Source organism: Thermothelomyces thermophilus, chromosome 4, assembly GCF_000226095.1.
Source record: "Thermothelomyces thermophilus ATCC 42464 chromosome 4, complete sequence".
NCBI classification, from domain to species: Eukaryota; Fungi; Ascomycota; class Sordariomycetes; order Sordariales; family Chaetomiaceae; genus Thermothelomyces; species Thermothelomyces thermophilus.
In genome coordinates, this window is record NC_016475.1 from 1,521,243 (window position 1) to 1,547,004 (window position 25,762).

General features: G+C 55.7%; 8 protein-coding genes across 8 annotated transcripts; 3 read left to right on the forward strand and 5 right to left on the reverse strand.

Moving 5' to 3' along the window:
- Positions 1-968: 968 nt before the first annotated feature.
- Positions 969-2,278, reverse strand: MYCTH_2306233 (uncharacterized protein). The gene has a single exon (XM_003663922.1). The coding sequence runs from the start codon at positions 2,095-2,097 to the stop codon at positions 1,324-1,326; it is 774 nt and encodes a 257-aa protein (XP_003663970.1). The 5' UTR covers positions 2,098-2,278; the 3' UTR covers positions 969-1,323.
- A 272-nt stretch (positions 2,279-2,550) lies between these two features.
- Positions 2,551-3,722, forward strand: MYCTH_2306234 (uncharacterized protein). Its single transcript, XM_003663923.1, has 3 exons — positions 2,551-2,859; positions 2,953-3,057; positions 3,230-3,722. Exons 1-3 carry the CDS (start codon positions 2,665-2,667, stop codon positions 3,665-3,667), a joined length of 738 nt encoding a protein of 245 aa, XP_003663971.1. The 5' UTR covers positions 2,551-2,664; the 3' UTR covers positions 3,668-3,722.
- A 1,605-nt stretch (positions 3,723-5,327) lies between these two features.
- Positions 5,328-6,593, forward strand: MYCTH_53288 (tyrosinase-like protein; the record flags this gene model as incomplete). The annotated part of the gene is made up of 3 exons (XM_003663924.1): positions 5,328-5,867; positions 6,003-6,315; positions 6,436-6,593. 3 exons carry the CDS (start codon positions 5,328-5,330, stop codon positions 6,591-6,593), a joined length of 1,011 nt encoding a protein of 336 aa, XP_003663972.1.
- Positions 6,594-10,679: 4,086 nt separating this feature from the next.
- On the reverse strand, positions 10,680-12,357 carry MYCTH_2306242 (uncharacterized protein). The gene has a single exon (XM_003663925.1). The coding sequence runs from the start codon at positions 12,095-12,097 to the stop codon at positions 10,769-10,771; it is 1,329 nt and encodes a 442-aa protein (XP_003663973.1). The 5' UTR covers positions 12,098-12,357; the 3' UTR covers positions 10,680-10,768.
- Positions 12,358-15,436: 3,079 nt separating this feature from the next.
- MYCTH_2306243 (uncharacterized protein) lies at positions 15,437-16,120 on the reverse strand. The gene has a single exon (XM_003663926.1). It carries the CDS (start codon positions 15,983-15,985, stop codon positions 15,575-15,577), a length of 411 nt encoding a protein of 136 aa, XP_003663974.1. The 5' UTR covers positions 15,986-16,120; the 3' UTR covers positions 15,437-15,574.
- A 3,284-nt stretch (positions 16,121-19,404) lies between these two features.
- Positions 19,405-20,843, reverse strand: MYCTH_2306244 (uncharacterized protein). The gene is made up of 3 exons (XM_003663927.1): positions 20,643-20,843; positions 19,899-20,574; positions 19,405-19,811 (listed from the first exon to the last, which is right to left on the reverse strand). The coding sequence occupies exons 1-3, from the start codon at positions 20,677-20,679 to the stop codon at positions 19,556-19,558; spliced, it is 969 nt and encodes a 322-aa protein (XP_003663975.1). The 5' UTR covers positions 20,680-20,843; the 3' UTR covers positions 19,405-19,555.
- Positions 20,844-21,254: 411 nt separating this feature from the next.
- MYCTH_2306246 (uncharacterized protein) lies at positions 21,255-23,019 on the forward strand. Its single transcript, XM_003663928.1, has 2 exons — positions 21,255-21,786; positions 21,852-23,019. The coding sequence occupies exons 1-2, from the start codon at positions 21,513-21,515 to the stop codon at positions 22,727-22,729; spliced, it is 1,152 nt and encodes a 383-aa protein (XP_003663976.1). The 5' UTR covers positions 21,255-21,512; the 3' UTR covers positions 22,730-23,019.
- Positions 23,014-25,044, reverse strand: MYCTH_2306248 (uncharacterized protein; the record flags this gene model as incomplete). The annotated part of the gene is made up of 6 exons (XM_003663929.1): positions 24,449-25,044; positions 24,308-24,377; positions 24,165-24,229; positions 23,999-24,096; positions 23,832-23,935; positions 23,014-23,746 (listed from the first exon to the last, which is right to left on the reverse strand). Coding segments are annotated over exons 1-6 (976 nt in total), but the record flags the coding sequence as incomplete, so codon positions are not given.
- Positions 25,045-25,762: the final 718 nt, after the last annotated feature.

A 25,762-nucleotide genomic window follows, 5' to 3' on the forward strand; every position in this document is an offset into this window, starting at 1 on the left:
CAAGAGCTGCAAGCTTGGACCAACTTTGGTTGAACCAACCGGAAGCAAATTGGCGACGCTGAACAGGGGTTGCACAGGCCCTGATCTCGCTGCAGGGTATGCTACTCTGCGCTCTCCGTTGACTTCTGGGTGGCAATTGCTCAACATTCCACAAAGGGTCTGGTTGCGGGGTTCTTGGATGACACCTCGAATGTCAGTCTTTGAGGTCTGTGTCCTGCTGAAGAATGTCGGAATGGAATCCAAACTATTGAAAAAAAAAATTCCCCAGGGTTAAGATATCAGGTACACACTTTCGCATCGGCCAGAAACGAGCAGGAGCCGACATGAACTGGAGCCTGCGGCGAGAGTCCAAACGGCATTCAAGACGCGGGGGCCTCTTCAATCCTGGCAGCGCAGGACTTCCGGCAGTTCTTATGCAGGGCGCACCGCGAAACCGGACGACGGCACAGGCAACCAAGCTGGTAACGCAAGCCTTCCAGAAAACGCATTAATGGCTGGGTTCAGAGAGAGGGGGTCGGCCGAGCCCGGGCCACCAACCGGGTCGCCCGGGATGTTGTTCCGCCGCAGCAGACCTCACCAGAACCGAGCCTGCTACGCTACCTTGCCGTAATTATTTATAGCAGTGCAAGACCTAAGAACCAAGATCAAGATTCCGTGGGCTACATCAAAATTATTGCTTGAAGCACGGCACGCCAGAGCCAGTTCAACAATCTGCAGGTGGCTTCCTAGCTGGGTAGGGTTGGAACGCGGGTTACTGTTATATGATTCATCACACCGGGCACCCTAATGGAACTTTGTTTCACATGGAACCGGCCAAACGACGACCCCGTCCAAAACATTTGGCTCAGCCCAAAATTGAGAATGCGGACATCTGATTTTGAGGCAGCCCGGACAATGCTGGTGGTAGGGGAGCCTTGAGCCGGCCTCATACCTCCATTTACACCGAGGGAGTGACCGTTGTAAGTTAAGAGAAGCGCTCTTTCTCCGTCGGGACTTCCTACAACACTAAGCCTACAGAATTCGGCCTCCGGGTGAGCGAATTGAGCATTCCAACGAAAAGTTCACCGCAAGAGGATGCTCGGCCAGCCTTTAAGGTGCTAATTAATTATCCATTAATTATTAAACACCGAGGCCGGCGACAATCAGTTCATGACTCGCTGCTTACGGGTAACAAAAAGCTAATTGGATTGAAGCTGTGCCGAGAGACGAACAAATCAAGAAGAACAAAAGAAACAAGACAGAAAATAAATTGGAATAAAAGATAGTGGCGATTCACAGACATCTGATTCGTCTACCGATGATAAGTTCTAATTACGGGCGTAACTAGCCGGGCGTGAGATGGTCGACAAAGGCAAACAAGATGTGCGTCTGGACACGACATCCCGTCCCGGGCGCAATGGCCCTGCGGAAGCCCGGCCTCAGCCACTCGTTGGCGACGGCGAGATCGAACTCCGATGACGCGCTCCACTCCTTGATGATGGAGTAGGCCTCGCGGCAGGGGATTGTCGACTCCCCCTCGCCCGGCGCCGGGAGGAGCGCGCAGTCGTCATTGAGATCCTCCAGGTCGATTTCCGCTGCCGGCTCGGCGGCGCCGCGGGTTCCTCCCGTAATCACCGGCTCCGTGCTGCGCATTGCTGGAGGAGCGGTGGCGTCGACGGTTTCGGCTTGGCCTTTCGGCTGTGGAGTGCTGACCTCGTTGCTCGCTCGTCCCGTTCTGAACATGTCGCGCGAGTCCGGGGCGGCATTGGCAGTGAGACTACCCGCGGCCTGGGAGCAGAGACAACACCCGGGGCTCTCCGGGAGCTCCGATTTGGCGGCAGCATCGCCTAGCCTTGCCCGGTCCGCCGGCTGCGGTGCGGTGAGCGAGCTCGGGCTGAGAGCACGCAGCCTCTGGACCTCGGTGGTCAGAGCATCGATCCTTTGTAGTGCTTCATCGAGCCTCGCTTGTGCGTCTGAAAGCGCAGCTTCGAGCTCGGCGATCCGGCTCTTGACTCTGGCGCGGTGCCGTCGCTGGTTTTCCCGCTGGCGAGCTGCGTCATGACCCGGCGGTTTGCACGAGAACCTGCGGATATGGGAGCGGAACGCTCTGGAATCCATATTATGTTCACGGCGTCCATACGTCAACAGAATAATAAAGGAACAGAGAGCTATGACTAAGAAATAGACCTACTTGGATCATAGGTGATATGAGACTTGCAGATAGATGGGAGCCAGGGCGTAATTAGAAGGAACGGGACTGCCTACAGGCGGAAATATTTCGATGACGAACCGATTTCATGCTTCATTTGGTTAGCTCGTTCGCTCCGCTGCGGCAGGCCAGGGAAACCCTGGAATAACCTGATCAGGAAAGCGTTCGATGACAACTCGCAGACAACCACGTTAACAGTACAAGTAGAATACCTACACAAATTAGATTCCAGAAGCTGAGGGTGCATGATATCCGCCCAGCCCTCAGAAGTGAGGATAAATAGGCCCAAATCCTCTATATTTCTCTTTAACTTTTCATCGTCAATGTTTCTCTTTTTTTGATTAATTATTGGGGCAGCCCAAATCAATCAAACCACTGCCATCATCACACCAGATTGGCGCTCACTAACAAGGCGCATTGATTCAGTTAATTACTTGAGCTGAACCTACTATTATCACCACAGCTACCTTATCATCATGGACTCAGCCGAAAACCTCTACGATAAAGTCCGTGAGCACTACAGCGCTGCCTCACGTGGCACCAGCGTCAAGTACAGCGAGGCCGTGGCCAAATCCTTCGGCTATAGTGCCGACGAGCTGGCCAGCATCCCGCAAGCCGCCAACCTGGGCCTCAGCTGCGGCAACCCCCTGGCCATTGCCAGTCTGAAAGAGGCAAGTGAAAGATTGTCCCTGTCATTCTGTTAGCTTGATCTCTCAACAATAGCTGACATTGATTTTCTTTCTCTCTGTTTTGTTTGTTCCCAGGGGGAAACGGTATTGGACTTTGGCTGTGGTGCCGGCTTCGACGTCTTTCTGGCCTCCAAGAAAGTAGGGCCTTCGGGCCGGGCCATCGGCATCGATATGAACGAGGTAAGTCCCTCCCTAGTTTTATTCTCCTGATAACGCATACCTGCCACACTACATAACTGTAGGATGCTTTTCTGAGCTGGGAATGAGTCACCACTTTTCTTTTCTTTTCTTGTCTTTTCTTTCCCTCTCATAAGATCATACCAAACTAAACACACCTTTATTATTATAATAGGACATGCTCGCCCGCGCCAACCAGATCCTGGCCTCCTCCCGGGCAAACGACGGCGGCGACAACGGCAACATCACCTTCCTCAAGGCCAACATCACCTCGGGGGTGCCCCTGCCGGACGGCACGGCCGACTGCATCATCTCCAACTGCGTCGTCAACCTGGTCCCGCACGCCGACAAGCCCGCCGTCTTCGCCGAGATGTACCGCCTCCTCCGCCCGGGCGCCCGCGCCCGCGCCCGCGTCGCCCTGTCCGACATCCTGGCCAAGCGCCCGCTGCCGGAGCGCCTGCGCGCCGACCTGGCCATGTACGTCGGCTGCATCGCCGGGGCCGCGCAGGTTGCCGAGTATCAGGCCTGGATGGAGGCAGCCGGGTTCCGCGGTAAGATTTCGTTCTCTTCTTGTTTTCTTTTTATCCCCACCTCCCCTCTCTTTGTTCTTTAATACTTTGTTTATCTTCCTCTTCTTCTCGGCGCGCTTGTTTTCCTTCCTTCCATGCTGACGGTAGGTAATCAGATGTCACAATTGTCGATACCGTGGCGGATGTGAATGTTTACCTGGAGACAGACCAGGACGGGAAGAGGAAGGCAGCCGAGAGTTGTTGTGCGCCGGCTCCCGCCGCCGCTGCTAGAGCGTGCTGCGGTGCGGGGTCCGAGACTGCCCCTGCCCCTGCCCCTGTCGTGGTGCCGGGCAAGACGGACCTGAACGAGTTTGTCGGTAGGTGGGATCCAAAGGAAAAGAAAAACGGGTGCTGGGGCGGTCGAGCTGGCTAACCTATTCTTGACAGGCTCGTACAAGATCTTCGCCATCAAGGAATAGTAGTTAATAGTGTAAGTAGGTAATTATGATCAGCTAATTATTGGACGATCAGGAGGCCATTTCCTTCAGGTGCCTCCCTTCGAGTGCCATACCACAACTATACCTGATTAGTCGAGTTTAGACGCCTGATGAGGACCGACCTGGTGATGTGGAAATTCTTGCGCAGTTCTACCACCAGGACTACCTTAGGTACCTGATTACACGAAGATATCTTGAAGATATCTTCCAGATATTATAGTGAACAGGCGAGAAATGAGCACATTTCACGGAGCAATTACATTAGAAAAATACTCTCCTGATGCGGTACAAGTTTGGGCTTCCATGATCATGCGACCGTGTTTCCATTATCATCAAATGATAGATAAAAGTGCGAACGGGAGCTGGTTGAGGCAACACTGACTTAATCCGCCTCGATCCGCCCGCGAGTAGCAATCAGCGCGAAGCGCGATGGTGCAAACAGACATACAGACCAAATGGGGGCCGTAGCTAAAGGTTCCTATTTTGAGTTTGAGTCGATAAAAAAAAGAGAGCGACCGCTGGGAAGCGCACGAGGCGACTTCACTTGATGCTCCTGTCAACCTTGTGTCAAGGCTCCGTCAAGTTGTCTCGGACGCGCCCACGATGACCCAAGCACGGCAATTTCTTTTCGGCTTTAACGTTATGTTGGTGTCCCGCCCGAATACGGTTGCTGTAATTCGCAAATCAGCGTGGAAAAGCGTTTGCTCCCAACAAGCCCGGGCCCGCCAAGTGTCTCAGAGCCCCTTGTATAGAACCGAACCTTATCAGGTTAAGGCAGGCAGATCATCCGAACACGGTAACCTCGTGTAACCTCGTGTCTGCCCGAATTCGATGCCACGCCGTCATGGTGCGGTCTAGACTCAGGCTAACCCGGCAGGCCATGAGAGAGTGCTCCCGACCGGTCGTGTACGGTCGACCCCCTGGTGATTCACCCATCACCGGGTTGTTTGCTCTCTCTGGGTCGGGGCGAATAAGGAGAATCCGGGGGCATAAATAACAAGTCGATTCCCACAGCCTTTCCCGGTCCCAGAACGTGGCAAGAGGACACCATACGGATTCCCCTCCATTCCCTCCCAAGGTATCAGCCGGATCGCCAACCATGAGGCTCACCAGGTATGCCCCGGTGCTGTCGGCAGCCGTGTTGGCAGCAGCGGCCTCAGTCCCGGCAGCCGGGAATCTCGACATTGTCAAGAATCTGGCTCATCGCATGGGTGAAGAGGACATGGACGCGTTCCCAGTGTTATCGTGGGACGAGGCTGTGGCCATCATGACGGGGAATGACGAGGGCGGCGGCAGCAGCAGCAGCAGCAGCAGCGGTAGCGGTCGCGGTCCCGACAACAACAGGGTCTCGGTCAACAACTACAGCAACAAGACCAAGCCCGCCTACCCCCCCGCCTACGTCCCCCACGCGTCCTCCTGCGGGAAGCCCAAGGTCCGGGTCGAGTGGAAGAAGCTGAAAGAGTCGGAAAAGTTTGCGTACCTGGGGGCGGTCAAGTGCCTGATGGACACGAAGCCGGTCGGCGTCTGGTCCAAGGCGACGAGCATCTGGGACGAGATGGCATGGGCGCACAACGAGGCCAAATGGAACATCCACGAGACCGACAACTTCCTGCCCTGGCACCGCTACTACATCTACATGCTCGAGACGCTCCTCAGCAAGCACTGCTCCTACCGGGGGCCCATCCCCTGGTGGCGCGAGACCGACGACACCGGCAACTTGGCCGGGGCCAATCTGTTTTCGCCCAACTACTTCGGCTCGCTACCCCCCCGGACGGAAGACGGTAAGACCACATGCATTACCGACGGCGTAAGTATAAGATATCCTCTTTGATTATACTTGTTTCTTTCTCTTTTCTTCCCTCTCTTCTTCTCTGGTACTTTCAAGCATAACCACTCGGCATCCGCTAATTAATTAATCGATCCCCGGTAACAACCTTGAAAGTGGTTTGCCAACACCACGGTCCTTCTCGGGCCCGGCGCTCCGACTTGCCTCGCCCGGGGCGAGGATAAGAGAATCGCCGCCGAGGTGACGACGGCCGCCCTGGACCTGTGCCAAGGCGACAGAGACACCAAGTACGAGAGGCACCGTCGCTGCGTTGAGGCCACCATCCATTCCTCCACGCACCGGGCCGTCGGCGGCGCAATGGAAAGCATCAGCGCCTCCCCGAGCGACCCCGTCTTCTACCTCCACCACGGTTTCGTCGACTGGCAGTGGGCGCGCTGGCAGAACGTCGAATCCAGCCGCAAGACCACAAGTAAGTCTGATTTCCTGTTTCCATGCGGGAAATCTTTAAAATTTAGTGAAATTAAGGGGGGGAAAAAGGAAGACCTATGTGTGAGAGAACATCCTGACTAATACCTTTCGTGTCACACAGTTTCCGGCTGCTCCGAGCCTTCCCCGGTCCCTGGCAAATGTGTGGAGCTCACCCTAGACACGGTACTGAAGGGATATGGCTTGATACCCGACATGAAGGTCCGCGACGTTCTCGACATCGAAAACGGAATCCTGTGCTACACCTATGACGAGTTTTGACAAACCTCCGAGTGTTGGACGCCCTTTATTAGTCCCTCCGCAGTCCTAAAATCCTTTGATGTTGTCAGTCAGACTGTGCACTCTTCTGTCAATTGGACGGGAGAATTTGGCTGGATTTGAACATCTCGGGGATCTGACATGGAGGACGAAAAGTAAAGCAGCAAGAGAGTAATTATTAATATGTCTTTAAAAAAGCGCCAATTCTTCCGCTCAGAACAGCCCCTGCGCGCTCCCATGTATCATGACATCGGCTGTCCTGCCTCCACTCCGCCACCGGCTTTAATTATATCTACTTGACCTCAAAATCCCCAATCCTAGAACTCGTATATTCCTCTCCGCCTCCGCATTATGTAGGGCCACGGCTCGGGTACCTAAGCTGTGGGACAAAAGAGGAAAAAAAAAAGGCTGTATAAGTCAGAGTCTCAGACCCACCCAAGATATACAGGTAGTAATTAGCTATCCATATCCCTACCTGAGCTTCCCCAATTCAATCCATTAATTACTCCGTACATGGCTCGGGGAAGATAGGTACGCTTTTATGAAGTGGCCCAGTTAGGGAATGGGAAAATAGGATGCGGCGACATCAGAGACGGCCCCTGTCAAGCCTCAAGCCGGGTCCATGTTCTGGGCGTTGCTGGCAAGCGACGGCGTTTGATTTAATTATTTGCGGGTTGATGCCATACTCAATGTACCCTGTTCCAGATAAGGCGACTCTTACACAATTTACCTTGGTTAAGCGAGTACGTTATTGGCATCAGGTAGATGATAGTAACCAAATAAAAGGATCTTTTACCTTAGTTTCTATATAGGTAGGTATTTACCAAGCAAGCGGGAGGCTCTCTCGTGTCGCTTTGCTTTTTTGTCAATGTCTTGAACAAAAGGATTTTACTTCTAATTACCTGAACTCCCTATCTGGCCCCTTTCTTCACTTAATTATCTGCTCTTTTGCCCTGTCCTCGCCTGTTTCCTAAATAGATCAAGTCCGGCAATTTCCTAGGAACAAGAAAACCGAGTACAAAGAAGCGGCACTGAAGAGCAAACAATATTCGTTCGTGTCTCGATATCTTAGGCTGATGCCGCCAGAGAGGGAAGAGAACGTACATGGTATTAATGCCTTCTGCTGGAGGAGTTTTCGGGAATGAGTGGGTTAGGGTTATGCCTGGCTTGTCATCCAACTCCACTGATCGATCAACTGGCCACATCCCGGGAACAAAGCGACAAGATCTCCATTTCATCAATCGCTCCAAACCGATATTCATCGTCGCGAGGCCACGACACCCGGCCCAGTGTCGACTAGGGACCCCCTCAAAACTGATTCATCGCTCAACAACACATGGCGATACTGCGCTTTGAGCTAGCGCGTGCATTGAATCATGCCTCCATATCATGCTCCTGCAAAGTCTCGGACTCTCGGGAAGTTGAGGCAGTGCACCCGAGTCGCTGGAGAAGCCAGGCGTCCCATCGCACCAGGTCCACCCAGCGGTCCGCCCGAGGCTTGGCTTGTTGAGTTGGAAGGAGAGAACTGAAAAAGCAGGCCACCTGAAGTTTGTTTTGACCCGGACCTCTGACAGCCAGTCGTTCCTGTGCAACCCGAGCACGGCCAAGCCAATCACGGCCGCTTCTTCCCGCTCGTCTTCGGTAGCACCGGAGCTGGCGCCGGACCCGTTGGTTTTGAAAGTTGCCAGTCTTTTTGTTGGGGGGAGGGGAGCCAGTTTCAGCTGACACAACGGTTGCGCAACCCAAGCCTCGTTGCTTAGTGCAGTGTACCTTTATCGAGCAGTTAGGTCGGTCGCGGGAAGCCCGTGGCCCTTGGCTACTTGCCGAAACGGGCAACCCTTCTGAGCAGCAAGATGACGGCGCAGCACTGTGCCTCGCGGTCAAACCCGCGCAACGGTGATGCAAATCCGGGGAAGGCCTAACACACTAATAATGTAGCATTCGGATCAGAGATGCCGCTGACGCATACATACACTCTAAGATACATTCCGCCTGGCGCTCAATTGAGCCTCGCTCATCCTTCTATTTCTGTCATCAGGCGCAGCCCCTTTCAGCCTGGGCTTGCCGAAGACCGAGTAATAGGTGAGTAACGGTTCGGTCAATCTGCAGTTAATCTAGCTGCATATGTGAGATGCAGGAGCTGTCACAGGCTGACTCCGTGTGCTAGGTGGGAAACGAGTGTATGCGAAATCTGCATGCACGGCAATGGCTTAAACCCCGTCCGAACAACGACTCCCTGCATTGTCCGGCACCGGCACCGGCACCGGCCCGGGTGACCCCGGCACCCAACCAGCCCCCCCGACCGCCCGGACCGGCCCAAAACCACCGCAAACTCACCCATCTTCCCTCCAACCACCGCCGACACGCTCTATAACTCTGTAACACGCGCGACATCTCACCATCCACCAGGCCGCATCAACGGCGGCCCATCCCGTCCGGCCCAACCAGCCAGCGGGCCCGCCAGCCTGACCAGGTCGCTCCGGGGAGGCCACTGCGGATCAACGCCAGCTAATCCGACGCTTATCAGGGGCCCATCAACCATAGCTCATCACAATGCGTTGACGATGACAGCAGCACCCCAGGCAGAGGATTCCAAAACAAAACAAACCACGCGGGGGAAAAAGCGGAAAAAAGCGGGGGGGGGGGGGGGGAAATAACCAAAGTTGCAGAGCGGTGGCGAAACGAAGACCAAACAAGGGCCCCGGCTCTTTTCCCCGTCAATCATACAACATTTCACGTCTAAACCAAGTGGTTTAGTCAGTTGTCACCTCACATGGCGGTGAGAATGAAAAGGCGCACTGAATCAGTTGTCGGGCAAGCGGATCCGGAACAGCAGCCCCAGAGGCGGAGCCGACCCGCACTGCGGGGTTCGCCTTCTGCGGAGTAACTATATTAGTATTGTACGTCCGTCCGTACATACATACATACTAATACAGCACAGTACATCCATCAACTAGTACCTAGCTCGTAGCGTAGTGTAGTCGCTAGCTCAGCCTAAAGGCGAATAGAGCAAGGTACGGAGTACTTGGTGATAGCAACAGCAACAAGGCGGGGAAAGCAGCCGGTCTGTGGCAACACAATACGAATGTGTTGATTGAGTGATCAACAAAGGTGAAAAAAAAATTGTAATGTTGACCTTTTCGCAGGAGAGTCCATTTGCCCATGGACTCTTTGTCGTGTAAATCGCGCATGGGAAACGTGGCACGCGGAGGGAGATGCACAGAATCCAGTGCGTTCTGTTCCGTCCATACGTATGTACTGTACGTAAATAAACATGTAAGGCACAAAACACATTCCCTCCGTGCCTACACGTAGGAGAAACAGACCCAAAATGCAGCCCGACCCCGCGCATCGCGCAACCAAAGCGTTCTCTTCGTGAAGCCGAAGAGGGGAAGGAGAAGTTTGGGGGGGGGGGGGGGGATCATGGGGGCTGCCTGAGCGGCGGGGGCTCTCTTGGTTGACGCCGACAGCTAAGGTCGGGAGGTACCCACAGAGTACCATCGCCACCTCGCCAAGCCATCCAGGGGGTTATCACAATGATCCAAAAAGCCAAGAGTCCAAAAAAAAAAAAAAGGTGGCATCTCGAAATGCATGTGATCATTACACTATTACAGCTATTGCCGTTCCGCCACTTTCATAGCTATTCGTAAATGTAGCCGAATAAAAGCAGACATTCTTCGTGATTAGGTTTCCGACCCAAACCATCATGGCCCGCCCCAAATGTCCCCAAGATGCCCATGCTATGATGCTCTGATGAATGATGCTGTGTGACACGAGAACGCCAGACCGAACCCTCCGGTCGATACCAGACATATCCACGCCCAAAAGCCAGATCTATCCAGATCTACCCGTTATGATGATGCACCGCCGACGTAGTAAAGTGTAGCATCTCGCCTTTGCACGCAAGCAAAGCTGAGTGTAAAAGAAAACACAACATAGCAAAGCGCGCCGAGTAATGAGAACCGAGGTGACCGCCGAACTCCGTGTCGGGCATGTTAGAGCAGACAAATGCATTCACCAGGAATGCAGAAGGCTGCCAACGTCCCGTATGCGACCCAAAAAAATATAAAAAAAAAAAAAAAATAAATAAACAGACAAGACAGAAAAGGGTGCCAAAGCGCCCCGCTCATGTCATTCATCATCATCATCATCATCCATCCGCTCGCAAAAGAGCTGGATCACCGTGCGGTACCAAACACACGTCCAAAGATCTCCTTGAACTTCTTGGCAGATGCGTTCCTGCCCGACTGCTCCAGATCCCTCAGCTGGTCCGCCGTAATCTCGAACGGCAGCATCTGTGGCTGTTTGGCCGCCACCTGGGGTTGGTGGTGGTGGTGGTGGTGGTGGTGGTGGTGCATCCTGCCGCGGCTCTGTTGTTGCTGGAGGTAGACGACGTCCTTCTCGGGCACGCTGGGCGGCCTCTCGTCGAAGACTTCCTGGACGTCCATCGGCGAGTCGTAGACGCCGCCGGCGCCGTATTCGTGGCCGTCAAAGATGGACGGCTGGTGGGCGGTGGTGATGTCGGCCTCGCTGAGCGGGGTGGTCGCGCGCGAGGTGGTCGAGCCGGCATAGGACGAGCCGCTCGACTCGAGGCCCGGCGGCGACACGTCGCGGCTGCTTCCCCGGGAGTGAGACGGGGTGTAAGTCGCCTGGCGAGAGCGCGAAGTGCCGCGTGAGGATGGGGGCGTGACGTAGGCGGTGTGTTCCCGAGAAGCCACCCAGGCCGCCTGGGACTGGGCAAGAGGTCGCCAGAGATCGGCCTCCATCTCGCGCTCGCGCTGGCGGGCGAGGCGCTCCTCCTCTAACTTGCGCTCGCGCATCTCCTGCTCCCTCTTCTGGCGTCTCCGCCTCTGCTCCTTCTGCATCTCGATGTGCTCGTCCTGGATCTCGATGCGGAGCGGGGCCAGGAAGCGCTCAAACTCCCGGCAGAGGTCTTCCTCGGTGATGCGCAGATCCCAGTCCAACAGGTGGAGGAGCTGCTTCTCCATCAGGTTGACTTCGGTGCGGCTGAAGCCGAAAATGTAATCCTTTGTTGACACGACGCTGTAGTGGGCCCAGTGCTTGTTCTTGGGGCTGCTGTCGTTCAGGTACTTGGCCGCGAGGATGAGCGAGGCCAGGAAGATGCGGTGCGTGGTACAGCGGAGGCCCTTCGCCATGGGCTGGAGGCGAGACTTGAGGCGGCGGAGGTAGACCAAGGTGGACATGAGGGTGGGCACCTGCACGTTGGAGGAATCGACCAGCTGCCAGATGAACTGCTCGAGAGAGGGAAGCGGGGTGTTGGTGCTCCTGACAGCTCTCGTCGGATATCCTCGTCGTGATACTTGCGTCGGCGGAGGCATCATGTCTGAATCGCATTGGATGACACCAGCGGCGGCTTCTGCCAGGTACTTCACCATGTCTTCATCCACGCGCTTGTAGATGAACCTTTCCATGGCCAGGACATTGAGCTCAGCTGGGCTGAGCAAGGTTATGCCGTCCATGTTGACATCGGGTGTCATCGAGTCCATGTCGTTGAGGTGGTGAATGAGAGAGAGACCCTTGTGCGGAGTGCCGCAGGTGAGGTGGGGTGGGGCTCTTGGTTGATGGCGATTGAGTGATGATTAGGGATATATGGTTGGTAGTGCCGCTGACAGGAGGGAGAGAAGTGCCGGACTGCCTCTCTCCTGTGAGGTTGTATGCGGGTATACGGGTAGAAAGTTGACGGGTTTCAAGACTTGGGTTGAGATCAGGGAAATGCCCCAAGAGTTATAGGAGGTTCCCAAAGGGGCACCACGCTAGTTGATGTGGAGAAGGGGAAGTGATGAACACAAGGGTGTGCATCAACAAGTTGAAGAGCTTACACGAGATGCCCTGTCGCGGCGGAGCTCAGGTGGGCAAGTCGCTTGGCAAAAAGCCGGGGGTGGAGGCCGAATCGGCGGGCTCGGCGGAGCGGCCAGAAGGCTGATGGGCGTCCTCTTGGATGCGTGTCTCGGTGGCTTTTCCTTGCAAAAAGGCAAGGTGTGCCCGTCCACGAGGCTGAGCGCAGTAGGCGTTCAGGGGTGGCCGCCTAGACGGACAGGGGTGGAGGGGGTGGGGGTTTGCAGGGATTGCCGGACAATCTGGCAGTGTTGCGCTGGCCCGCAGTGTTGGTCGCCGCTGGCCGGGTTGCGCGATCAGCGAGTCCAGGCTATTCTTTTTGGGGAGGTGGAGGGCGAGTGAAATTTGCAACTTGGCAGCTGCAACTATGACAAGCAAAATTTGGCCAATAACCCGCGAGGGAGCCGCAGGTCCTGGCGGACAACTCCGGCTTCGAGCGAGAAATGCCTTGGTAATGCCTCGGGCAAGAGATGGGCTGGCAAAAGAGCTGCGCGGAAATGTCCCAAGCTTGGGCTCCTCTGCTCGACGTACTTCGTACTAACAGAGTAAAGTGCACTTGCCGGTTTCCCCACAACCCGCAACAGATGCTACGCGTAGGGTCCGGAAGACGAACGCGCCAAGGAACGAGCAGGTCGGAGCGGTGGCGATCCGGGAAAAGCGGGTCTAGCGCTCCGAATTTGCGTGCGAGACAGATCAGGCCTCAGAGGCGGTTGGGGAGCAGCAAAAGGTGGCAACCGCAGAGTCAATCGCGCTGAGAACGGCCACACGATGGGTTGATCTCGTCGCAGGGCTGCGAAGTCTTGATTCGGGGGTCGAGTCAGAAGCCAAACTTGGGGCGCGAAGTATAGTAGGTGTACTCCGTAGGTAGCTTCGTAATTCAGCGGGTTCTGGTCTGTGCACTAGCGCATTGGCAGGCCCGGATCTTCAAATCGTCGAGTCGATGCGGTCGGGATCGGTCGACGATGCCGAGAATTAACGTTACAGCGTCAGAATCCGATCCAGCGGAAGAGAAAGTCGCAAACAAAAGAAGAATCGGCGCTGCCGTGGAAGTTGCAATGCTGCGACTTGTCAAGAATCTTGGATCCGGCCTTTGAGGGCTCTAGGAAGGTTTAATACGGCAATGAGATGCAGGAGCGCGGTGAAGTTGGCCGGGGGTTCTCAGTCGCGCGCTAAAAATGAGGACGGGCGTCGGCTGGAGCTGCGTTGCGCCAGTTGAGAAGCGCAAACGTGTTCGAGGAGTCGCCCAGTGCAACCCGCAAGTCGGCGTTTCGAGAATGATTCGCTCTCCTGTTGCAGCTGCAAAAGGGGGGCGAAGCGGAGTGGGGCTGCCTTCGATAAGGACAGCAAAAGAAACTGAAGAGGTGTCTCGAGGTTGAGACGTTTGTGCTAGGAATTCCTCTGAGCCAATGAAATGGGCCAAGATTGGTGGTATCTTGTCGGTAGACTGGAAATGGGCCCTGCGATCCAAAATACACTATGGTGGGTTCTAGTCGATTTGCCGGCGGTGAGTCCAAGGATTCACCCGAGGGGGTTGCGGGTATCGGCCCAAGCGGATTTTCTTAAGCGGTCTGCAAACAGCTTGTGGTGATACTGCGCCTTTTAAAACAAGCGGCCGGCGGTCGTTTCTGGTAAAGCAGATTCTTGGGTTGCAATCCCCTGACAAGGGGCAGAAAAAAGAAGAAAAAGAATATTGAAACTGGCGACTTGCACGAAGAGACGTGCTACCGAGGGAGAAGGGGGAGAGTGAGAGAGAGAGAGAGAAAGAGAGAGCAAACGAACAGAGAAGAAGATCGCGCAAAATCGCGGTGATAGATCAATCTTGTCCAATATGCCCCTTTCCCGTCGCTGGCACTTCGCACATACCAGGTCGTTCGCAAATGTATCAGATCAACGGAGCACGGAGTGTTATCCCAGGGAAGGGTTTACCGAGTTTGGTAACTTGACTTTTACAGGGTAGCAACCCACTACAATGCAACGTCGGGTGGGAGATCTCCAGCGGTCTGGCTGCCGCGTCAAGGGAGGAATGATCACAATCCCGAAGCATGTGTCTTTATCATGAACACCATTTCCTCGACAGATGGGGTCGCACGCGACGTGGCCACCGCCAGCACACAGCACACAGCACAACGCGCAACCCATCTCCTCAACGCTGGCAAGTCGACATTCACCCGCGCGTCCAAGTCTGCGCTTTCGCACTGTGCCACCCTGATATGAGTGTGGGTGTTAGTTTGCATTTTGATCCAGTGCAGCATCCGAGAGGGTGCATAACAAGGTTGCTGAATGGCTGCTAGCTCTTCTAACCCATGGCACGCGGCGTGTTGGTGTGCCAGCAATTCAGCCACCTCTGGCTGCCATTGGCGGGGTGTCAACCAAAACTTGAAACACGCGAGTGGTGTTTTGCAATTGCAAAACGTTGCCTCAACGCCTGAAAGTAATCCGTACTCCGTACCCTCGCAATCCTGGCACGCACCCCGGGTTGCCAAGAGTCTGCAAGGTGACAGAGCAAGGGCGATGAAACGAAACAGACGAAACAACGCTGACGGCGTTTGGTTCAAACACTCGGTTGCTTGTACCCGATCCTGATGCCAAATCTAGATATTTGAAGAGATTCAGGGCTTGTGCACAGACATCGAGACATTGCTTGTGAACGCGGGGACCTGTGTCATGTGGGGAAACGACGACCGAGACAGGGGCCACATGCCTTCCTTGCCTCTGCACTCCACGAGCGTGATGCACACATCAGGAGATTGTGGACAACAACGCTACGACTACGAGTGTTAGCGTGTGTACGGTCTGAGGCAGGTGCTTTTTTGCCCGAGCTGGATTAGGAGGAGTAGCGTCTTTTACAAGAGGAGACAAAAATGCAAAAGCCATCAAGCAAGCTTTGGAAGTGAGACTCGCACAAGCCTCACCCAGGCTGGTTGAACCATTGCAACCAAACATTCACGTCGAGTTTCAAATCGCTGCAGGTACCCGTTGCCCCCCCCCCCCCCCCCAAAAAAAAAAAAATACTGACCGCGTACTTGAGCACCGTATAATCCGTTCAAAAGAACAGCTAACAGTATATCCATACACTCAACTGCAGAAGCCAAACTTGAAATGGCGGTATCGAGACGTCAAAAACACTCTCAGCCGGTGGCGATTTTCAAAAGCATCCCCTCCCCCTGGATCGTGCATCTGAAGTAGCCGCTATTGACCGACGGGGCGGTCAGCGAGCGGCGAATAACGTCTGTTGATACCCCGCGTCTCCGCGTTGCTCCCGTCCCCGCATCATCCGTCTTGCACAGGACAGTAATAAGGGACCGAGTTGCCAGACACACCGCCCATCCTTCATCGGCATCCTTCTTCCCTCGCCCTTGGCGCGGAGACATGGCCCGAGAAAGGAGCGGGGGAGAGGGAACAAAACGGTAGGGGCCCGACCGGCAGGACCGCTCTACGTCGCTTCCGAATCTCGTCGCCAGGACCGAGAACATGGCCAGTTGGGCGCGGTAGGTGGTTGGGTTCGGCGCCGCCGACCTCTTCCAGCTCCGCGACGGCATCACCGGGCTCCGTGATTGGGCTGCACCCAAGTTGTGCTGGGAAAATTTGCTTCGCGGTCCAATCGCGCTACAGGGACTGCGCAAAGCAACTTTGGGCCGTACTTCGTAATGGCACTACTTCGTAATGTATGTGTGTTCACACACCAACTACCACAGTACGCGGGAAAAGCTTTTCGCTTGCCCGGTAACGTTGCACCTGCACACATCATTGGGAAGAAGAAGAAACAATCCGCTGCTCGGGCTCGCGCTTGCGCTAGCAGAGGGAGAGGTGTCAGGGGCGACGACGGCGTGTCCGTCGGGCCGAAGCCACCTCAGCACTGCCGTGCATCGGTGTGTCGCTTGTGGAAGTTCCCATCGCCGACGATGTTTTTTTTAATGGACCTGCTGTTTCTAGGATACCTCGGTTGCTAATCGAGGCCGATCCGGATAACGCCACTGTGAAATGGCTGAGCTCGAGCAAGAGCGCCGGAATACGGTCCAGTAGGTGCGAGAAGCTCCATGTGCTAGCGGGGATGACTCCATGCTCGTGGAGGCTCACGCGCAATGTGCCTGTGCTAGCAAAAGGCAGGTGTGCTCAAAGCCTAAACTGTTAAGGGCTGATCTTGGTCTTGGCAAACACTTGGCTGTGGCTGAGAGGGAACTACGTCATCGGGATTAGTCGGCGTCATCCGACGATGACAAAGCTCCCGGGCTCAACAGCGCGTGGCTTGTTGCTAAACCAAATAACTGGAGCGTCCGACACTGCCAGCCACTCTCCTCAAGCTGAACAGTGGAACTGCCGCGCGTTCCTGGCGAGGTTCCAAAGGGCGAACCGAATCCGAGACCGAATATCCCGTATACAACTCCTCCTTACTTCGTAATGCAAACCACTTTTCGGCATCATTCAGTACCATGTAGTTGAACAAACACACACCCTTGCAGGTTCGGCAGCTTCCGCCTGCGTAACGGGCGACAGGTCCAGTAGCCGCGGCCGTGCCACCGAGGGCCTGACTATCAGATGACGATGAAAGACAAGGTGGCCGCAAAACAGGACCCGTCTTACCTCCGTAATTGAAGTTACAAGTGTTTCCAAGCTCTAAATATGGCCTTGAAGGCGGCAAGCGAATCCGAGGGTGGCGAGACAACCATGTTAACTGGAAGAAAAACAACAGATCAAGGGCGTTGCTCAAGAGCGAAGCGAACTGCAACACTCGTGCCGCAAAACGCTCGTTGACGCAATGGTCAGTAGCCCGCAGGACAGATTACACTACACTAGATCAGGTAACGACGCGAGATGTTCTTCGCCAGAGAACAATGTATGGCGCGGCCGCAGGGGAAAGTGCAAGCGCCCGTCTTTGCCGCCGCCAGGCAAAGAGACAGGCGCGGCAAGAAGGCCCAGCGGCGCTTAGCAGCAAAAAACTAAAAACTCCAGCAGCAGAGCCCTCTGGCGGCGACTGCGCCTTGGCGCCTTGAGAAGTTTGAGTTCCTTTTAAGGTTTTCGCTCCGAGTTCCAATTGGCTGTGCTAACGACCCGCGATGCTAATTTTGATGCTCTTTCCCGCTTTGTGATTGGCAATAACTTAGTTATTGTTACGACCCAAGTCGCGCCAGAACCGTTAAGCAGGGATTGACCCGGTTTCTCTCTGGCCCAGCCGCTCTACCAGTACGGGAACATTGCAATCATCCGACGTCAATAGCGCGGATTACTTGGTATGTGTATCGGCAGCCTGCATGTCTCAAAACAAACTTGTTTACCGTGCCAGCGGACAGCAGCATCGTCGTGAGCCGCAGAGGTTGATGTTCCAATTATGGCCTGCGGGAGGGACTCGGTGTGCGACGGCGGACCGTCTCCCAGGGCTGAACTAACGCGGTTGAGCCTCTCCCATTTTCCTGCCCGTGGGGGTCTACGCTCGCGAAGCAGTTATTTTACGCCGAGACCGGTCAAAACACGCTTGGGTAGGCATCAAGATGGCACGGATTGTCCTTCACCAACCCATGGGCCGCAATGTCCCGTGTTTGCTCGCTCTTGATTCAGTTGCTCCAAGAACCAGATCGACAAAAAAATGAGTGATCGGTTGGTGCCAAGTGAGACAGCCAGTTGACATTAATTTTTTTTTGTTTCTTTCTTTGGGAAAGAGAATCAAAAGTCGAGACCTGTTTGAGCAAACACGGCTCCCAGAAGAGTGCCCCGAGCGCGCGCTGAACAACCCCACACCCCCTAACCACCCCCTACCCCCCCTTTTCACCCTTCTTTCGTCAACTCGGTTTACTACGGAGTACGAGATATTTTGTTCTGAATCCACTGCCCCGGGACCCCAAAGTACGGACGGTGAACGGATGATGAGGACAGGATTTGTTGAGCTCAGAACCGCACACATAAGCAAGGTATAGCGACAAGGACACCCACCGCGCCATCGTCTTGCATGGTATCAGCGGCCATGTAGCGCCTCAGATGGATGCTTAGTGGCGAGTGAGTGCATGGTGTCCGATATCAAGACCAAAACCACAATCGTGCTGTGCCACACGTACATATGTATACCCATCTCACGGCAAATCGTGGGGGAAGGGAGGAAGAAAGAGTGAGGAGGTTTCATCAAACAGTGTGTGTCCATGTCGCTCTGACAGATTAGTATACTACGTGCTGTTCGCTATGGGGTTGAACATTGCAATGGCCAAACTGCTCCTCGACCTTGAGCTCCAACGTGATAAGTCCTGATACGTGCCGGGCAAGTCAACAGAAGGTCTCTTGGGACTGGTTGGCACCAACGGAGGAACGAAGAGCGCTTGCTCTTCATACCTATGGAGGCTTATGAGGTCTAAAAAGCACTGCACTGTTTGTCCTCATCAGGAGAACCTCCATGTGTCCATCGACTCTGCTGCTAGTCAAAATCCACCACAAGGACATCGCTCGTCGGTTCTATTGATCATCTTCCGACACTCTTTCAGGTAGGCAAATTTTTGTTCCTTCACATGGAAAGATATGCCCTTGGGTCCAGAGGAAGACAATTTATCGAGTTCGTACCTACGCAATCCTTTGTCGCTACTCGGTACATCAAGTCATGCGCCATGCCACGGCAATAAATCTAAGAACAAAGGAAGCTGGCTGATCCAAGTCGGACAGCAAGCTAAGAATGGCCAAAGGTCAAAGTCTCAGATTTGGTCTGCCAAACGGCGGCTGGAGCCCAGCGATGTGAGCAAACCCCCCCAGAAGAAACTCTCTCTCCGCCACACGGTTCCTTTTCTAATGAACAACCCCATCCTCTCTCTCTCCCCCCCGTATGCCATCCCCAAACATCATACGCCTACGAGCCTTGCCTATCCATGCTGAGCAGCCTCAAACCCACTGCAACGCCGCTGTAAGATGCTCTTGGAGGAAGAGATAGTGCCCATGGTCGACAAGTATCCTGAACTCGAGCGCGTTATCGTATGCTTCAGGCTATGGCTAGGTTGGCCGAGGAACGCCGTAGCCGGTGGCGGCGATTCGCTCGACCCGGCTGAACCCCTCTAGAGGTTGTGGCTTGGGGCGGGCACCATCCGCCGGCGAGCCGCAGGATGGACCGTCTTGATACCCATGCAGCCCAACTCCCGGTCCTAGTGGTAGTTGTACTGGGCGGTGCGCGGGTCCGGCTCGAGGTCCTCAAAGTACGGGTGATTGCAGGCCTGCTTGGCCGAGATCCGGCCGGCGGGGTCGTAGACGAGCATCATCTCCAGGAGGTCCAGGCCCGCCTCGTCCAGGTTGGCGCACAGCGGTACCGAGTGGTCACGCACCCACTTCGGGAAGGAGGACTTGAAGTCGGGGTAGCTGGTCACGCCGGGCCAGATGTCTTCAGTCGGAGTGCCGAGGAGGCTGTAAATATGAGGGAAAGGGTGAAAAAAAAGGACTAGATGTTAGCATGTGGTTGGGTAGCGCCGAAATCAAAAGACCGATACGCACCGGAAGATCTTGAAGATCTCGTCAATCTCCGAGTCGCCTGGGAACAAGGGCTTGCGGGTGCACATCTCGGCAAAGATGCATCCGACGGACCACATGTCCACTCCGGTCGAATACTGGCGCCCGCCGAGCAGGATCTCGGGGGCGCGGTACCACAGGGTGACGACCTCATGTGTGTAGGTACGGAGCGGCACGCCAAACGCGCGAGCCAAGCCGAAGTCGGCCAGCTTCAGGTTCCCCTCGCGGTCAATCAGCAGGTTCTGCGGCTTGAGATCACGATGCAGGATGCGATGGCTATGGCAGTAGCGCACACCCGAGCAGAGCTGGCGCATGAACTTCTTGATCATGGCCGCGCCGAGACCCATGCCTTGCAGCTGGGCGCCGGTCCCCTCCGGAAGCGCCTTACCCCGTCCGCCTTCGCTGACGGGCAGCGCCTCCATGTACTTCTTGAGGTCCAGGTCGAGAAACTCAAAGACAAGGTACAGCTTGTGGCCGTCGGCATGGACAATGTTGTAGAGGCGCACGATGGCCGGGTCCCGCATCTCCTTGAGCAGCGAAATCTCCCGGATGGCGGTGGATGGAACGCCCTCGTCCTCGGCTTCGAGGCGGATCTTCTTCAGGGCCACGATGCGACCGCCATTGTTGAGGTCGCGAGCCTTGTATACCACACCGTACGTTCCTATAAGGGGAACACACGTTAACAATAACAAACAAGGTCAGAAGGGGAAAGGAGATGGCAAGCCCTACCTTCTCCGACTTTTTCGAGTTTCTGGTAGTTTTCCATGGCTGTTGACGCAACGGTGAATGTCCAAACGATTGGGTCAATCGGTCGATTGGTCGGGAGATTTGGGTCGGTCGAAATACAACGCTAAGCCTCAGAAACCCCGGCGGCTGCGGTGCAGAATTCCCGGCGGTTTCACTCTCTCGGGGACGGGGGGTTGGCGGTGCCGGATGGGGGGTGGGGGTTATGCGTTGGCAGCGGCTGGGAACGAGGGGCAACCGTCGCAAGGAAGAAAAACAACCTGCTGACGGAGAAGAATGGAAGCAAAAATGGAAAAGAGGACAAGGACAGAAGTGACAGAAGTCGTCAGGTGCGCTTCGCCATGAAAAAGCACTCAACTGTTCGTTACAATTGTAGGTCGTTGGTTGGTGCTCAGTGGTCCGAGAGTTGTTGGGCTTCGATGAATTCGGAGCGGAGGCTGATGCAACGGTTAAATTTCCGCAGGTCAACAAATGGAATCGGTTGCTTGGGAACGGGCGACGCGAAGAGCGCGTCGAGAACCTCAGCCCCGCGTGGCGCAGACCCACTTATTTAAGAGAACCTTCAGCGCTTGCATGCGCATGCCAAAAACTCGGGTTCTACAGAGGGGCCTAGCGAAGCCAAGGAATGCAACCCCGTGATGGATTCTCAAGGGGCAGATGCAGGAACCAATCTTTAAGTGATCGACCGATTTCTGGGTCAAGATTTGGCTGCCGTTAAAGCGTGCACACTCGAGATATCATAAACCTTTTTTTTTTGGGTGGTATTCATTTTCAGTACCCTACAATTATTAGTCCGGCATTCGTTGGGTAAACATCCATTATCAGGCGACTAAATTTTTTGAAAGAATTGCCGGGATGACGGTCGACATTAAACATCTTGACGCTCATGAGCAGCCGTCAGAGGAGCTTAGGGCAAAGTGGAAGGCCGTCTCTAGGACGGAGCCAAAGGACGTACGGAGCGAAGATGTCGACGACCTGCAAGACCCAAGCAGCGCCGCCGAATTCCGTGTCGCGGGCAGCATTTCCTCCGAGGTCTTGAATCGCTCGTTCCGGCACCTCTGCCCCGGCGATACCCTCGAATTCCAAGCCACCAAGGACGTCCCGATATACTATCACCCCCTTCTACCAGGTGAGCGAGCCAGAACTTCTCTCCCCCCGGGTCCACCGTACGCACGCGAGACTCACCTATCCCAGGCCTCTTGATCATTCCTTCTCTCGTCCCACCAGAGGTACAAAAGATCCTTCTCAGACGCCTCATCCACCGCGATCTCAGCAATCCCGTCCACCAGACCAATCTCCACCTCCACTTCCATCTTCCCTACCCAGAACCCGTCACGGGCGGCGGCGACGCTGACGACGTCGACGGTAACAACAACAACAACGACAACGACAAGGACAACGACAAGGACATCTCGTTCTTCTCGTACCCCCCATCTTCCGCAACCTCCTTTAGCCCCAAAGACCCCAGCGTGCACAAGCCGCTGACCATCCGCCAAGCGCTCGAGCGCAAGCTGCACTGGGTGACGCTGGGCGGGCAGTACGACTGGACCAGGCGTGTGTACCCGGAGAGCAGCGAGGCGGGCGGGCGGTCGCCGCCGGCCTTCCCGGCGGACGTGGCCGGCTTCCTCGAGACGCTGTTCCCCGAGACGCGCGCCGAGGCGGCCATCGTCAACTTCTACTCCCCCGGCGACACCATGATGATGCACCGGGACGTGTCGGAGGAGACGGACAAGGGCCTGGTCAGCCTGAGCTTCGGGTGCGACGGCCTCTTCATGATCGCGCCCAACGAGGAGGGCGAGGCCGTCGTCGTCCCGGGGAGGAACGACGGCAGGGAGGAGGAGGAGGAGAAGAAGAAGAAGAAGGAGTTCCTCCTGCTGAGGCTGAGGTCGGGCGACGCCGTCTACATGACCAAGGAGTCGCGCTTTGCCTGGCACGGCGTGCCCAAGGTGCTCAAGGGCACCTGTCCGGACTATCTGGAGGACTGGCCGGCCGAGGGGGGGAGGTACGAAGAGTGGAGGGGGTGGATGCGGAACAAGAGGATCAACTTGAATGTGAGGCAGATGAGGGATTGATTAGCTAGGGTTTGTAGGCCTGACAAGGAGAGCCCGTCATGGGCAGCAAAGAAGGCTCCATCCAAGTTCCTTCCTGCTTGGGCCGGAGATTGGCCAGAGATATATATTACGGCGCCCTGGCGAGGATAACCGCCATGCTCGATGCGGCTCGGGGGTGCTTTGGGAGAATGCTCATCAACTACTAGCCTGGACGGATCGAGGATGCTGTCCGAGCAGCCTGTAGAGTTGATCAGGATCCTCATCGAGTTAGGGCATATATGCGGGGACCAACGCTGAGAAGAGCGTTCGGCCGAGGGGGGGTTCCTCACCGGTTGTGTGCCACCGAAAAGTCTCAGCCCCCGATCTGAATATGAAGGCTGGATAGCCGGAGATACTTGAAAAAGTCAAGAGGTTTAAAAGCTAGCTTGAACTAATTAGGGTCACAAGTACATCTGGCGCGACCGCGAGACTCTCGCAACTCCAATACATGGACATGAGACAGCACAGAGCAAGCCTTGAAAGGACCCAAATGAATATAACCTCGGTCTGTTGATGCCGAACTCACTCCTCAGCTTAGATCAACAACGCCATTACCCCGGCGATGAGCAGCGCCAGGCACCCGCCGGGTACCGCCAACCCCGACTTCGCTCCAGCACTGGGCACCGTAAAGCCATCATCACCACCCGACCCAGGCGAGGAGGACGAGGGAGGAGAGTCAGGCTCATCGGTGGGGGAAGAGGTCTCAGTGGTGGTGGGTCCCGGCTCGTCCGTAGGGAAACTGTCGACGTCTGAATCGGTGCTGGTAGGTTCCAGGTCGGAGTCGGAGTCGTCTTGGCTGGTGGTAGTGGGCGTGGATTCGAACGAGGCTGCGCTCGTGCTGAGTTCAAAGTCTGTGCTGGTAGTAGTAGTGAAGTCGGAATCATCACCCCCGTCATCGTCGTCGCCGTCGTCACCGTCATCTCCTGAGCCGCCGCCGCCGTTCCCGGTACAGGTGCGTCCGTTCGGGCAGCAGCCGCTGTTCGTGCAGTAGTAGCCGGCCTGTATGTGCAGGGGATGACGGGTCAGTCAGTCATGGTGTGACGGGAGCCAAGAGGAAGGTGTGAGAGGATGCGGTGGAACTTGCCTTGCAGTACTCTCCCAGACCCATATTGCAGCACGTGCCGCTTTCCGGAATGCAGTAATCGGAGTCGCAGGTGATCTTGCCCTCGTCGCACCCGCTGCTGCTGCCTCCGCCTCCTCCTCCGCCTCCTCCACCACCACTACCGCCGCCGCTGCCGCCGCCACCGCCGCCGGAAGAGCCGGCCTCGCAGTAATTGTCACCCACGCATACTTCTCCCGGTCTGCAGTAGCCGCCGTTGGGGCAGCAGACGGCACCTTCAGGCATGCATCTGGGACGTGGTGTCAGCAAGACGCCCGAGGTTGTTGGTGACTGCCGGGAAAAGGGGGGTTCGCTCACCCGTCATTGCACAACTCCTCCCCCTCATCACAGCCACTAGGCGGACCACTGCAAGTCTTTCCATTCTGTTGGCGGTTAGCAGTCCCCTTCTGGATTGGCATGGCGTTAAGTCATCAGTGGGGTGGGATGAGGAATATACTCACCCGACAGCAGCCGCCTTCGGGCGTACAGTATCTGCCGATTTCGCAGTATCCCGAGTACCCGTACCCGTACCTATTTCGCCGTCATGTCAGCGTGGGGCCCGACGATTACGGGTTGCTGCCGGGAAAGAGCAAATCGCATACTCATCGCAGCAGTCGCTTCCAAAGGGCATGCACCCACCGCCGCACATTGTCTCGCCAATATCGCAGGATTGGCGGACGAACAGGCCGGCGGGGTTGGGTGAGGTCTTGACGTCCACACGGAGCATGGGCATGGACACGCCGCCCAGCATTGCGCGGGTCGCCAGCTGGCCGAGACGCATCTTGACCCGTCTGGCAGGCGTATAACTCTCGGAGGATATGTCGTGTGATTAGTTGTCGGAGTTTTCGTTATGTACAGGCCGCGAAGTTGGAAGGGAAGACGAGGGAGAGAGAACGAGGCTTGAATGCAGCGAGCGAGACGAGGCTCCAGCCCCAGCAAGAGGGCACGATGCCATCTTCTTATAACCGTTCCCCCCATTCCCCCCTTCCTTTCCCCGCGGCCGGTCTACACTGCCCGCGACAGTGCGCCGCCGGCAAGGCTCAAAGCCACAGTCGCGGGCCGCATGTTGCCAGGACTAGTCCGTACTGTGTAGTTAATTATCAAGCCCATCGTCGAAACTGGGCTAGTAGGCCTTGGCATATGCCGCCCAACCTCAGCCCAAAATCCGGCTTCGTCCAATCTGAACCACACACCGAAGAACTTCTGTTGAGCCGGGCCGGGCGGGTGGGTCAAGCAAAAGGTTCGTAAATTGGTCGGAGACCAACCGGCCAGAGGAAGCCACCCAACTCATTCCGCTCGAACCTCAGCAGCATCAGCAGCAACCCAAGACGTGGAACAAGGTGAATTTTTTTTTTTTTTTTTTTTTGCTGAGCGTGTCGCAGCCGTGGCCGATAACCAACTACTGGCAAGGCTCTGCTGAATTGGTCAGGGCAGAAGTGCAGTAGTGATCAGTGCGTCGGTGGCGCGAGGCTGTGTGATGCCGTGTGACTGTCTAGATGCCAAAAAGTCGGTCGACTAATTATGGGTACGGGCTTATTAGTGCCCCGGGTGAATTCGAGCCCGTGGCATGGGCGAGGAGGGGAAGGCTGCCCGCTGAGTTAGTGTCGTGGTAGGGATTGGGTTTGAGCCGCATCCAGATACTTGGCTCAGAGCGTGCCATCGGACCCACTTTGAAATGCGGGGGAGGGACGAGGCTTCCCTAAACCGTTAATTGAGCTGCAGTGGGTCTGACTGTTACCTCCTGCAGCACCACTTGGGAAGGAGCCGCAGGGACACTGTTGATGTAGCGAGCTTGTAGCCAGCTCAGCTTTGCGCATGGCAGCTGCACACTCTGACCTGAAGAAGCGGGCCCATCAAGAGCGGACTCGGCTTCCGCGTGCTGATCTCTCCAGCTTTTCCAACCTCCGCGAAAGAGC